This window comes from Scyliorhinus canicula, chromosome 10, assembly GCF_902713615.1.
Source record: "Scyliorhinus canicula chromosome 10, sScyCan1.1, whole genome shotgun sequence".
NCBI lineage: Eukaryota > Metazoa > Chordata > Chondrichthyes > Carcharhiniformes > Scyliorhinidae > Scyliorhinus > Scyliorhinus canicula.
This window is the reverse complement of record NC_052155.1, coordinates 125644469-125659016: the sequence shown is the minus strand read 5'-3', so window position 1 is coordinate 125659016 and position 14548 is coordinate 125644469. Positions and strand designations below refer to the sequence as shown.

Genomic DNA, 14548 nt, shown 5'->3' with positions numbered 1-14548 from the left:
AGAAGTAGATTTTAGTTATTTGTGTTTGATTAGCCTCTATCTGTATGTGCATTTGGGTGTGGTAGTATTCAAGGGTGATAGCATGGGGGGGATAGTTTGCTGATGGTGCCTGCAGACTTTTCTTTGTTTGGTCTTTTGATATATGGCCATCTTGGGTGGACCTGGTTGCTGTACATTTTACATATTTTTTCGAGAATCTCTTTTGATGGAAATGGCCAACCCTGGATTGAGGGGGGGGGGGGGGGGGGGGGAGGGGGCAGGGAGAGATCCCCAATTTGTTTGGTCACCTGGAATATTAGGGGATTGAATGGCCCAGTGAAAAGGTAGAGAGCATTTATTCACCTTAAGAGTTTAAACTCCTATGTGTTGTTTTTGTAAGAGACTCAGTTGCCGGTCACGGACTAAAGCTGCAGAAGGGGTGGGTAGGGCAAGTCTTTCATTCTGGTTTAGATGATAGGAGCAGGGGTGTGGCAATATTAATTCATAAAAGGGTTCAGTTTTCTGCCTCTAAGATCTTTGTCGACCCCAATGGCAGACATATTATTGTCTGTGGCTCTCTGGCAGGCACTACGATGGTTTTGATCCCAAACCGGGCGGTTACAAATTTTATTCATAATCTGCTGGCCTCCCTCTCCGATTTAGATTAACATCAGCTTACTTTGGATGGGGGCCTAAACTATGTTCTGGACCCTAGTCTGGATCGGTCCAAGCCCAAAGACTTCATGTGTGGCCACAGCTTTGTTGTCATTCATGGAGCAGATGGGCAGGGGTGCAGACCCTTGGCACTTTTTGCACCGAGGTGACCAATTTTTTAAATTTTTATCCCTTGTTCACTAGCTGTACTCACAGATAGATTTTTTGTGGTAGATATGTTTCTCCTCCCTTCAGTGGTGGAGGCTGAGTACTCAGCAATTGTGATTTTGGACCACACCCCACGCTTTGTTGATTTGACACTCAAGTCAGGTCACCCCCAACGTCCGCCATGAAGGTTGGACACAACATTATTCGCGGACAAGAAATCTTGTGAACGCATGTCCACTGCCATTGAGGATTATACAAAATTTAATAAAAGTGCGCCCACCTAACCTTCCACACTATGGGAAGCCCTTAAGGTGGTCCCCAGGGAGACTCTCTCCCAAAGGTGCATTTGATGAAGACGGCAAGCCCGGAGCAGCAGAAGTTGGACTCCATCCTTATGGAGTACTCACTTGCCCCGATCCCGGAATTGTTCGTAAGTAGAGAAAAGCTGCAAATACAGTTCTGTTTGAGATTCTTGGGAGGCTCGGATTTAGCCACAAGTTATTTCCTGGATTCAACGAATGTATGTTAGTGTGAAGTCACCATAGTCCCAGATGACCATAGGTTGCTTTCCCCTTTGAAGGGGAGAGCTGACTGGTGGTGATTTAACCTGAGGATTATTACACTTCAGGTGAGGGGCAAGGTTGATCAGGTGGGCCTTCGTGAATAACCTAGGCCAGCATGAGAATTGAACCTGTGCTGCTGGCCTCGCTCTGCACCACGAACCAGCTGTCTAGCCTACTGAGCTAAACCAGCCCTCAAACGCATGTTTGTCATTTGATATATGGCCTTACTATGTAAGGCCTCCACTGATAGCGTTTGTACAAATCACCTGAACTCTGGTTATTTAACGTTGAATCGGGGTTCCTTTTTACTTTGACAATAGAACCGCTCACTCCAACACGGAGGCCCTCTATTAAGTGGAGTGGAATAAATCAGGAAGTAGTGGAGCATTGGGTGTCCCTTTAACACGGACGACCTCCTTCTCTATGTTATGGACCCAGTACCTTCCATGGACAACATTAATAAGCTGCTTAGTATTTTTGGCTCCTTCCCTGGTTACAAGTTGAACTTGGACCAGAGTGAATGTTCCCCCAGGGAAGAGGGCCCAGCTGAGGAACTTGCCCTTTCACCTTGTCAATACCAGCTTTTGTTATCTGGGGCCCCATAACTGGGCCTAGTTTCATAAAGTAAATGACACTAATGTGGTTGACAGTCTCTAAACAGACTTGCAGAGGTGGATAACCTCCCCAATCCTTGATGGGTAGGGTTCAGATTGCTAAAATGAACGTGCACCTGAGATTTTTATTCCTTTTTCAATGTCTCCCCATTTTTCTCCCCAATTCTTTTTTGTTAAAGTCAACAAATTAAAGTCCTCTATTTGGATGGGTAAAACTCAAGGGTTGTGGGGCTTTGCTCCAAAGAGACAGACAATCAGGAGGCTTGGCTCTACCCAATTTATTGTTTTACTATTGGGCAGCCAATATTCAGGAGATATTCGTGTGGTTCAGCGATCATAGTTCCATAGGGCAGCACGGTAGATTTGTGGATAGCACAATCGCTTCACAGCTCCAGGGTCCCAGGTTCAATTCCGGCTTGGGTCACTGTCTGTGCGGAGTCTGCACATCCTCCCCGTGTGTGCGTGGGTTTCCTTCGGGTGCTCCGGTTTCCTCCCACAGTCACAAAGATGTGCAGGTTAGGTGGATTGGCCATGATAAATTGCCCTTAGTGTTGGGTGGGGTGACTAGGTTATGGGGATAGGGTGGAGTTGTGGACCTTGGGTAGGGTGCTCTTTCCAAGAGCCGGTGCAGACTCGATGGGCCGAATGGCCTCCTTCTGCACTGTATATTCTATAATTCTATATGGGGAAGCGAGCTCCTGCACTGTTTTTAGCCTTTGCTCAATAGTTACTGCATAGATTTTCCCTGATTTCAGTGGTAGTCTCTACCCTGAGAATTTGGAGTAGTTCAGGCAGCATTTTAAGCTCTGTTCCCTGTCTTTGTTAGCCCCCATCTGCAACAACCACCTTGTTTTGCCAGCGGGTTTGGACTCGATGTTTAAGTCATGGGAGGGGAAGAGTCTTGAGAGGTTTGGAGACCTGTTGGTGGAGGAGTGGTTGGCTAGTTTTAAGGAGTTGGCAGAGAAATTCCAATTGCCTGGTTCCTGTCTTTTAAGATATTTTCAGATTCACGATTTTTCACACAAGGCTTTCCCCTCCTTACCCTTGGCACCACCCTCTTCTCTGTTGAAGAGCATTTGTCTTTGGCCGGGTCTGATGGGGGGACTATTTTCGGAACATGTGGCCAGATCCTCTCAGCGGAGTCAGCTCCATTGAGTGAGGTGAGGGTGAATTGGGTCCCTTTCTGGATGGTAAGATATGGAATGAGGCCTTTCCATGTCATCATGAGCTCGGCTAAGTTTGATTCAATTCAAGGTGGTGCACAGGGCGCACCTGACTAAAGTGAGGATGAGCGGATTTTGCTCTGGGGTGGAGGGTATATGTGAGCGTAACCAAACACGTATGTTCTGTTTATGCCACAAGTTATTAAGCTTCTGGGTATCTTTCTTTAACACCATGTTGGAGACACTCAGTGAATATTTAGATCCATATCTACTGGGAATGAAGGAGGATGTCCTCAATTTTGCCTCGTTCATAGTCAGGCGACGAATTGGATTGGAGTTTTTGTTTATTGTCACGTGTACCGAGGTACAGTGAAAAGTATTTTTCTGCGAGCAGCTCACAGATAATTAAGTACATTAAAATAAAATAAAATACATAATAGGGCAACACAAGGTACACAATGTAACTACATAACACCGTCATCGGGTGAAGCGTACAGGGGTGTAGTGTTAATCTGGTCAGCCCATAAGAGGGTCATTTAGGAGTCTGGTAACAGCAGGGAAGAAGCTGTTTTTGAGTCTGTTCGTACGTGTTCTCAGACTTTTGTATCTTCTGCCCGATGGAAAAAGTTGCAAGAGTGAATAAGGCGGGTGGGAGGGGTCTTTGGTTATGCTGCCTGCTTTCCCCAGGCAGCGGGAGCTGTAGATGGAGTCAATGGGTGGGAGGCAGGTTTGTGTGATGGACTGGGTGGTGTTCACGTCTCTCTGAAATTTCTTGCAGTCTTGGGCCGAGCAGTTGCCATACCAGGCAGTGATGCAGCCAGATAAGAGGTTTTCTAAGGTGCATCTGTAAAAGTTGGTAAGAGTTAATGTGGATATGCTGAATTTCCTTAGTTTCCTGAGGAAGTATAGGCGCTGTTGTGCTTTCTTGGTAGTAGCTTCGACGTGGGTGGACCAGGACAGATTTTTGGAGATGTGTACCCCTAGGAATTTGAAGCTGCTAATCATCTCCACCTTGGCCCTGTTGATGCTGACAGGGGTGTGTACAGTACTTTGCTTCCTGAAGTCAATGACCAGCTCTTTAGTTTTGCTGACATTGAGGGATAGATTGTTATCACTGCGCCACTCCACTAGGTTCTCTATCTCCCTCCTGTGTTCTGACTCATCATTATTTGAGATCCGGCCCACTGTAGTCATATCGTCAGCAAACTTGTAGATCGAGTTGGAACCAATTCATCTTTGGTGGAGGTCTCGTGCTCTGCCTAGTGCCTTGGCTTCGTTACGTGAACAAATTTATTTTCTACATTTGGAGAAGGTTAAGTACACCATGAGAAGGTCGATAGAAGGGTTCTACTTAAGACACCAGCCATTCATTTCCATTTTTAAGGAGCAAGTCACTGTCAGCTGTCAGGAGGTTTAGTTTAGTTTTTTTTGTGTTAAAGTTAATTTGTGTTTTTGCTCATTTGACTCTTTCTTCTACTGTGTAATTTTGGTTAATTGTTTTGAAATGAAAATCACTTATTGTCACAAGTAGGCTTCAAATGAAATTACTGTGAAAAGCCCCTAGTCGCCACATTCCAGCGCCTGTTCGGGGAGGCTGGTACGGGAATTGAACCGTGCTGCTAACTTGCCTTGGTCTGCTTTCAAAGTTAGCGATTTAGCCCTGTGCTAAACCAGGATGGTTTTGTTTAATATTAATTTTTTTAAATAAAAGTCTATTTTTTTTAAAAGTTGGATAGCCAGGTGGTGACTGACCGGATATAGTGCCCCCTACTCTCGATTCAGTTCCAAGTTTTATTTACAAATACTGTGCACGTCCAACATGCAAGCTCCAATTAATACTCACCACTTGGATACAACTGACAGCCATTGATATACAATTGCCAGTGTTGGGGTAGTCAGGTTTTTATGCAAGTTTAATAAAAATAACACAATATTCTCTGTTCTCTTGTGAAATTAGTGCTTTTGGCTGCCCCTATTCAGAGCTCAACCTGAAGAAAGAGTCAACAATTCAGGACAGACTGGGAGGGGAGAAACAGATGACCCTGGTGCCAATTCCTCTTGTTTCACGAACTAAACGTCTTGATAGTAATCATTCAAGTGGGAAGCCAGAGGAGTGTGTTAATGAAACGAGGCAAGTGCATTTTTCAAACTGTTCCAAACAAATTGAAAGCTCTTCTGAACATTATATTTATGTGCACGGTTATGTGAAAAGATGCTATAGCCCCTTTTGCGTGGCGTAAACAACATGACTAGGATGTTCGATTTTGCATCTTTGTAATGGCAGTAGTAATAAACATTGTTTTTTATGATCATTCTTCTAATGGATGCATTTGTATTATTTTTGCAATAGGGATAATTACCATTTGTACATTTTGCTAGAGTAGATGCATTTGAAAACTGCTTACATAAATCAGCAGAAACTGGTACAGTTGTGTAATACTGACAGAATGGGGTTTTTACAAGGTTCAAGCTTCCTCACTTAAAAAAAAATTACCAAGATATAAATGTTCATGGCAAGGACATTGTTTATTGCTCAGCCTTAGTTGAGAAGGTGCTGTTAATCTGTCTTCTTAAACCACTTCAGTATATGTGGTAATGGTGCTTCCTCAGTGCTGTTAGGTAGGGAGTACCAAGATTTTGACCCAACGACACTGAAAGAATGATGCTATATTTCTAAATCAGTATGATGTGTGACTTAGAGGAGAACTTGGGGATGGTGGTTTTCCCATTCTCCTGCTTCCCTTGTACATCCAGGTGATAAAGATCTCAAGTTTAGGAGATGCTGATGGAAAAACTTTGGCAAGCTATTGACATGCAACCTGTAGATGGTACACACTGCAACCCTATTGCAGCAATGGTGAAGAGATAGTGTCAAGGTAGCGGATGGGTATTGATCAAAGGACTGCTTTGTTTTGGATACTGTCGAGCTCCTTGAGTGTTGTTGGAGCCGCATGCATTCAGCCAAAGTCAATGCATTCGCTCACACTCCTGACTTGTGCCCTGTGGATGGTTGAAAGCTTTGGGGTCAGGAGAAGAGTCACTCACTGAAGGTAACTAGCTGATGACTGCTCTTATAGCCACAGTATTTATGTGTCTGGCCTAGTTAGGTTTCTGGTTAATGTCTCTATTCAGAGCTCAATCTGAAGAAAGAGTCAATAATTCAGGAGAATCTGGGAGGAGAGAAACAGATAACCCTGGTGCCGATTCCTCTTGTTTCACGAACTAAACGTCTTGATAGTAATCATTCAAGTGGGAAGCCAGAGGTTGCCCATTAAAATTGACCATGTAGAGCAAAGACCATGTAGAGCAAGGACTACAAAATAAAATTATTCTGTCAAAGGAACAAGAATATGGCAGTTCCAAAAGAGCTATTGGAGAGATGTTGAGAATTGTTTTTTAATACAACAAGTTTAAATCTGGAATACACTGCCTGAAAGTGTGGTCAAGCTGATTCAATGGTAACTTTCAAAAGCAAATTGGTGAATACTTGAAGGAGAGAAATATTGCAGGGCTAATTTGGTACCTCTTGAAAAAGCAGCAGATACAGGCATGATGGACCAAATGACCAGCTCCTGCCCTGTAACGTTCTATGATTTTCCAGGTTCTCATTGCGTTTTTCTTATACCCAATGTTACAGAAAATGTCCCACTCCTGGCTGTGATGGATCAGGTCACATAACTGGAAAGTATACTGCACACCACCGAGTCTCGGGTTGCCCTCTAGCTGAACCAAAGCAGATCAAGATCAAAGTGGAACCACGGGATGAAGAGGGGCCACCAGAGAATAAATCAGTATTTTCATTCGTTCAGCGTAAAAGGACAAAACAACAAGGCAGGTGAGCAAATGGATCAACAGTTTACTAGTTAACAAGATTGTGTTAACAGTAACCAAATCGTGTATTTAATTCATGTCAGATTGTTTGGTCATTGATAAAGTAAGTACCTGTTTGGCACAAATAACAAGTAGCAGTATAGCCTTTGGATTGGGAGAATGATGAGAGCATTATGTTAAGAACCTCACTGATGTTAAGTGCGAGGGTATCCCGAAACCCAGAAGAGTAACTTGGAACACCGGTTCTTAGTGGTGTATATTTCAATTTGGTATCCTGTGAAAAAAGATATGCAAACCAGGGAACAATAGTCCAGTCAATTTGTGATCAATTAATAAAGAATATTTATCAACTTAAAATAAAAATACACAACTAGAAGGACAAAAACACACTTCAACAGTACACTTAAGTACACTGATGACTATATACACACACAGTATTACATTAAAGTTATTCCTTTTTCCCAACTACCTATGTTTCCTGACCTCTGAGACACCCATTGTTCCCAAACAACATCATATACCATCTAACTCTATGAGTTAAATCCAGCAGATAATTACCATGCACAGCTTATTTGACGGCATTTGAGAAAACCGTTTCAGTTTCAGCAAAGGTGTAATCTTCTGGGTTCAAGTTTTGGATTTTAACCAGCTGCCCTTTTAGCAATAACTTGTTTTCAGGGGAGACTGTTTTCTGCGGCTGGGTGTGTCTGTGATGGTAGCTGTCTCTACTGTGTCCCTTTCTCCAGTCATTGTGCTATGGATATATAATTCTTTCCCTTTGATGCTACCCAGCTTTTAGCATATAAGCGCCAATTCTATTATCTCTCTACTTTGACTCACGGCACCGAGGACCCGGGTCACTGTCTGTGTGGAGTTTGCACATTCTCCCCATGTCTGCATGGGTCTCACCCCAACAATCCAAAAGATGTGCAGAATAGGTGGATTGGCAATGCTAAATTGCCCCTTAATTGGAAATAAATAATTGGGTACTCTAAATCCTTTTCAAAAAATCTCTACTTTGAAGTTACCTCTTCTATACTCCATGTTTTCCCCTAGTTACATCGGTAAACACTTGCCTTTCTCACTGTTATGCTAATTTTGCATATCAAAACCCCCTTCAGACAGCTTCCCTTGTCACCTCCCCTTTTTATTTCATGCCAATTTCACTTTTTTACTTTTAATTTTCCCCAGTTTTTAATCAGTTATCTAAGAGAAATGGGGACAGGTAGGATTTGCAGCCCTGTATCCTTGGACAGGTGAACCTTTTATACTGGCTGGCACGTTTATAAATGGTCCCAGAAAACTTCCTAAATTGCCATTCAGTTTATTTATCTGCATATTCTATCAGGATCTTTAAAATAATCCTTCCGAGGCTTTGAAAATAATTAACATCTTAATGTTAAACTACATTTTAATTCCACTTACATTAAGTCTTCTCAGAATAATTACAGCCACCTGATATGCATCATGAAAATATGATATTGATGTGATAGAAGCAGCTGTTCATCAACCTGAACTCATGAAAAAAACATGGTTTTAGAAATTAATTTTGGTAAGGGCATAAGCAAATTTAAGTTTTGTTAGCGACATCATATTTTTTAATACATGGGAGCTTTATTTTTGATATGGAAACTAGAATTCATTCATTTGAACTTCAGCTAGATTAGGAATTACTATCTTCATAGGGCAGCACGGTGACGCAGTGGTTAATTCTGCTGCCTCACGGTGCCGAGGTCCCAGGTTCGATTCCGGCTCTGGGTCACTGCCCGTGTGGAGTTTGCATGGGTTTCGCCCCCACAACCCAAAAGATGTGCAGGGAGGTGAATTGGCCAGGCTAAATTGGCCCTTAATTGGAAAACATTAATTGGGTATTCTAAAAAATTTTTTAAAGAAAGAGGATTTACTGTCTTCACTTAGTGCATCTTGGGGCTCCTCCTGGAAAATGCACTTTCTTAACCATTCTCAGTAGCATCTCCTGGTTCGATTTTACAGTTTAGATAATGTTTCCAATTCCTGTTACTAATTGTCCATAGTTTCTCCTGCAGTTCTTGAAAGGCAGTTCCTTTGATTTATTAGCGGGTTGCTTCAGTTTTATTTATAATTTGATCCTCAAAATTCACAAATTTAGTTTAAATTAATGCTGGCCCCAATAGTAATCCACAGTGGCATTTCCCAAACAGAATGATTGGTTAGTTAACTCACTCATTGGCCAGGATCACTGATTCCTTCCAACTTACTTTCAAACGTACAAGGCTCAGTGCTGTATTTCATTTGTAGGATTCCTTTTTGAAGTGCAAAGACTGCTTAAGGCTGAACAGAAGGGTGTGGTCAGCAACAGCAGCAACTTTATGTAGTGTCTTTAACATACTAATAATAATTATCTTTATTAGTGTCATTACCGAGGTAAAACAAAATGAGACAACAAGCCACAAAAGGTAATATTCAGGCAGGTGATCAAAAATAAGTCAGAAAGTTAGATTTTAAGGAGGAAAGATGAATAGAGAGGTGGATAGATTTACGGAAGGAATTACAGAGTTCAGGGTCTAAGCAGCTGAAAACACGACCAACCAGTGGTAGGGCGATTACAATTGGAGATGTTCAAGAGGCCAAAATTAAAAGAGCCCAAACATCTTGGAGAGTTGAGGCGTTGGAGGAAATTACAGGGCTTGGGGAGGGGCAAGATGGATTTGAAAATTATGGCGATCATTTTTACAATTGACGCGATGCTCAACCAGGAGTCGATTTAGGTCAATGAGCATAGAGGTGATGGGTGACTGAAACTTGGTGTAGGTTGGGAAACAGGCAGCAGAGTTATGACTGAGCTCATGTTTATGGATGATAGATGGTCAGGAGAATATTTGAATCAGCAAGTCTAGAGGTGACAAAGCCATAGACGAGGTTTCCAGCAGCTCATGTGTTCGAGGCAGGTAATCATGCTGATACGTGGTTAGAATCTCAAGTCAGGTTCAGATACAACACTAAGGGTGCAAGTAGTCTGTTTCAGTCTCAGACAGTTACCACAGAGAGAGATGGAGCCAGTGGTGAGGGATCAAAGCTTGTGGTGGGACTGATATATAATAATAATAATGATCTTTATTGTCACAAGTAGGCTTACATTAACACTGAAATGAAGTTACTGTGAAAAGCCCCTAGTCGCCACATACCAGCGCTTGTTCGGGTATTCTGAGGGAGAATTCAGAATGTCCAAATTACCTAACAGCACGTTATTCGGGACTTGTTTGAGGAAACCGGAGCGCCCGGAGGAAACCCACGCAGACACAGGGAAAATGTGCAGATTCCGCACAGACAGTGACCCAAGCCAGGAATCGAATCCAGGATCCTGGCGCTGTGAAGTCACAGTGCTACCATGGGATGATGGTTTCAGTCTTCCCAGTATTTAGTTGGAGAAAATTTCTGCTCATCCAGCGTAAGACATTGGCTAAGCAGACTGACAATTTGGAGACATTAGAATGGTAGACAGGTGGTACTGAGGTCAAACTAGGTGTTGGTAGCATACACGTGGAAACGGACATGTTTTCAGATGACGAAACTGATGAGAAATAGGAGGGGCTAACAGATCTTTGGTGGCAACACTGGTAATGGTACAAGTGCAAGAATAGCAACCATTGCTGGCGAGTCACTACTACTATTGGACAGATGAAAACGGTACCCGGCAAGTGCAGTCCCATCCAGCTGGATGGCAGTGAAGAGGTTTGAAGGAGGATGGTATAAACAACATAGCCAAAGGCCGCATGCAGACAGATTGACAGTGACAGAGTTACACAGGATGTCCTTTATGACTTCTGATAAGAGCCCCTTCAGTACTGTGACAAGAACAGAAACCAGAATTAGAGGCAAGCAAACACGAAGTTCAGAAAAAGTTGGGCATGGATTTGGGAGGGTTTGGTTCAGATACTTTGAAAAAGCAAAGGAAGGTTGTAATGGGGTGATAGTTCACAGCAATGGCAGATTGTTTCCTCCCATAAGTCCCGGACGACGTGCTTGTTAGCTGAATTGGACATTATGAATTCTCCCTCTGTGTCCCCAAACAGGCGCTGGAGTGTGGTGACTAGGGGATTTTCACAGTAACTTCATTGCAGTGTTAGTGACACTAATAAAGATTATAATTGCAGATGTTCCCTCATATCATTATGCTGCACTGTTCAAAATCATGCTTATTGTTTTTGGGATGATCTCCAAGTCTCTTAGCTATACCAGAGCAGGTGTTTGAATAAAAAAGTACATCCTGATGGACCTAATTTTATTACTGTTGGTTGCAGTCACAATAATGTTTGAACCTTTCTGACTGCAGCTGGCACCTTCTGGGAAAGTAAAACAAAATTAGTTTCATAGGCCTAGAGCTTGCTACTGGAGTAAAACTTTACAGCATTGCAAGTGTGTGATAGTGGCCAGACATTTGAGAAGTACAATCACCTCGTCCCTTAATCACAGCCATGTCCTCGACCTCTCCCATCACATACCTTTCCAGATAAAGCCATCTTTGATAACTTTTTTGTATCTCTCTCCACTCACATTCCCCTCCCCCCAAATTCCCATCCCATTCCCAATCCCACTTCCTCCTGTGTCTGTTCTTGGGGAGGGGGTTGGAGGAATCTCTGGTTTGGGCAGCACGGTAGCACAAGTGGCTAGCACTGTGGCTTCACAGCGCCAGTATATCCCAGGTTCGATTCCCCGCTGGTTTATTGTCTGTGCGGAGTCTGCACGTTCTCCCCGTGTCGGCGTGGGTTTCCTCCGGGAGCTCTGGTTTCCTCCCACAGTCCAAAACGTGCAGGTTAGGTGGATTGGCCATGAAAAATTTCCCTTAGTGACGAAAAACGGTTAGGAGGGGTTATTGGGTTACGGGGATAGGGTGAAAGTGAGGGCTTAAGTGGGTCGGTGCATACTCGATGGGCCGAATGGCCTCCTTCTGCACTGTATGTTCTATGTTCTTACAACACCACTTTCAAATTCCCAGCTATCTAGCATTGGCCTTCCATTTACCATGAAGTTTCTACTGCTATTGACCTGCTCAGTCTCTTTTTCACATCTCTGCCTTTGGTGCCCTCATTCTCATTACAGCCGGGTTTTGTTTCACTCTATTCATTCCCCAATTAGGACTATTGTCTACATACCTTTGAACCATGGGATTCAGACTTTGACAACTGATTAAATGGTTTATTACCAGATCTGGCTGAACCATAAAGGGCACTGTGAACAATCATGATCCCATTATTATCCAAAAAGGATTTTTTTTTTCTCATTGTGGGCATGGTTCGCAATCACCAGCTACCCCGTAGATTGGCAAGTGCATTATTTTGGAGAATAAATAACACAAGAATGGTTTAGTGAAGATTGAATGCAACCATGTCTCATTCTACCCATGGAGCAAACAGAAACAGAAGGAACAGGTGGAGCTAAATCAAATGGTGACAGTCTTTCGATACACTCTCATCTCCTTGCCGTCCAGAATAATGGTCACCTGTTGCATGGTTCAGAATTTGGGCCTGAAGAAGTCCTGAGCATTAGTTAGGTAATCAGGATACCAAATCCATCAGAGAATAAATAAATGGATCTACCAATAGGGTATTAACAGTGATGCCAGAAGTTCAGGGAGGGAAATTGCCAAGTCTGTCACCAATGGCAAATTAATTCCAAAGAGCTACAGGATTTTGGAAGGAACAAAACACACCTGCCTAATAAATGTGGCAAAACACTTCTCTATAATTTCAAACTTAGCTCTTCAAGTATATTAAGTTGAACTTGCTCTATAGTATATATATATAGTATATATAGTATATGCAAGGGAGAAAAGACTTAGGTTGGAAAATGTTTCACAGTCACCAGGATGTCTCAAAGCACTTCACAAGCAAGAAATTACTTTTGAAGGGCCTCTTTTTAAACGGGCAAGCACAATGAATCTGTGAATGACAAACACCAGCAAACAATACAAATACTTCCCACTGTTCCCACTTTATCTGTCTGTTATTTCCCACTCTGTCAAATATTTCCCCACTTTCTCTGTCTGCTAGCTTTGACAAAGAGTCATCGGACTCGAAACATTAGCTCTTTTCTCTCTCTACACATGCTGCCAGACCTCCTGAGATTTTCCAGCATTTGCTCTTTCGTTTCAGATTCCAGCATGATTCCAGAATTGGAATCACTCCTCTCCTGTTCATTTGATTTTTTTTTCATGTGTACCAGAACTGTTTAATACCTGATTCAAAAGACGAAACTCAGATGATGCAGCATTCCCGCAGTATTCTACTCAATGCCAACCATTGCGACTTGATTCCGCAATCTTCTGACTTTAAGTTGGGAGTATTTTCACTGAACGAAGGCAAAACTGTTCAAAACATAATGTGCATTGCATTTTTTTCCCCCTATTACCTATTGACAAGAGGAGAGGTGAGAATTCCCTAAGCTTTGGGTTTCTCTGTCCCTGTCCTCAATTAGGATCCAGCATTGGATTGGTACAGGTACTTCTGGTGAGACGAGGTACAGTGGGTCTGCCTTGCTGATGGGTGGCCGTGCGACCCACTCACTTGTTGGTTCAGAAACATGCAAAAGGCTCCACTTTTCAGAGCTTCGGGAAACACCAAAATCATGAAGTTGCCAATAGACCTTATTGTTCTCTAAAAATATATTTAAGAACTCACAGAATAACACACCAATAACTACCAATCAGATACCAGGATTTTTATTCATGCTTATTTGATGCATTATTTTGTTCCTCAATTCATATCCCAATTCACAATTCCTTTGCATAATTGGTGGAACTTAAATGATAATCAATTGCACAAATATACTATTCAAGTTATTTGAAGTGGTAAAAATATTTTTCAAACAATAAGTTAAGGGCATTCACAAGCAAATTGTCTGGTCATGTCTACGATTAATGGGGTTTTGGATTTCGGTATTTAAAACATTATCAAAAATTGTGGGCCTGTTTCCGTCTACTTTTCCAGAAATCTCTTGATTGCATGGTCCCTCTTAGTTCAAACACTATCAACAAAGCAAATGAGCATGCTTCCTGGTTACCCAGTGCTTCTGATGCTGGAGGAGTAAAACTGGCTTCTAAATCAAACAAGCTCAATGGAGTTGGGAGAATAAAAACCTGTACCAATATTTTAAGACAAAAAAACCATGACAGTGAAGTGTACAGCCACCGTGCTGCCAAACCCATTTAATTCTCTTCTGAGAAAAAACACATTTTCTTTGAAATTCTTCTGGCATAAAATTCAGTCAGATATCACAGGCTTTTAAAACTTGAAACATAATTTCCACTTCAACATAATGAGCATTAAATAAACTGGAACTGTTGTATAGGAACTTAATTGCAGTACATTGGAACAAGGTTTAAGTGTTCTTTCTGTGGTATATATTCAAATAATGCTAACTCATTGCTACATTCCAGCATTGCTTATCTTCAGCATAAATCTGAGGTCATATTACTTATTAAGTAATGGGGAGGATGGCAGTAGGTGCAGCAAGTCACAGTAAGAATCCTGAAGATCTTGTTGAGGATGAGGGCCTTATGGCAGTCTTGCCTCTGAATTCCTACTGCACATTTACTTTC

The 14548-nt window shown here is 42.3% G+C and overlaps 1 protein-coding gene across 7 annotated transcripts in view; it reads left to right on the top strand.

Annotated features, from left to right (window-relative positions):
• The window catches only part of LOC119972654 (lethal(3)malignant brain tumor-like protein 1), a 408364-nt gene that overhangs the window by 259859 nt on the left and 133957 nt on the right, over nt 1–14548 (top strand). For all 7 annotated transcript variants that reach the window (XM_038809722.1, XM_038809716.1, XM_038809720.1 and 4 more), the window contains 2 exons: nt 5099–5272; nt 6779–6976. In XM_038809722.1, coding sequence (XP_038665650.1) covers nt 5099–5272; nt 6779–6976 — 372 coding nt within the window. The remainder of the gene's footprint in view (nt 1–5098; nt 5273–6778; nt 6977–14548) is intronic.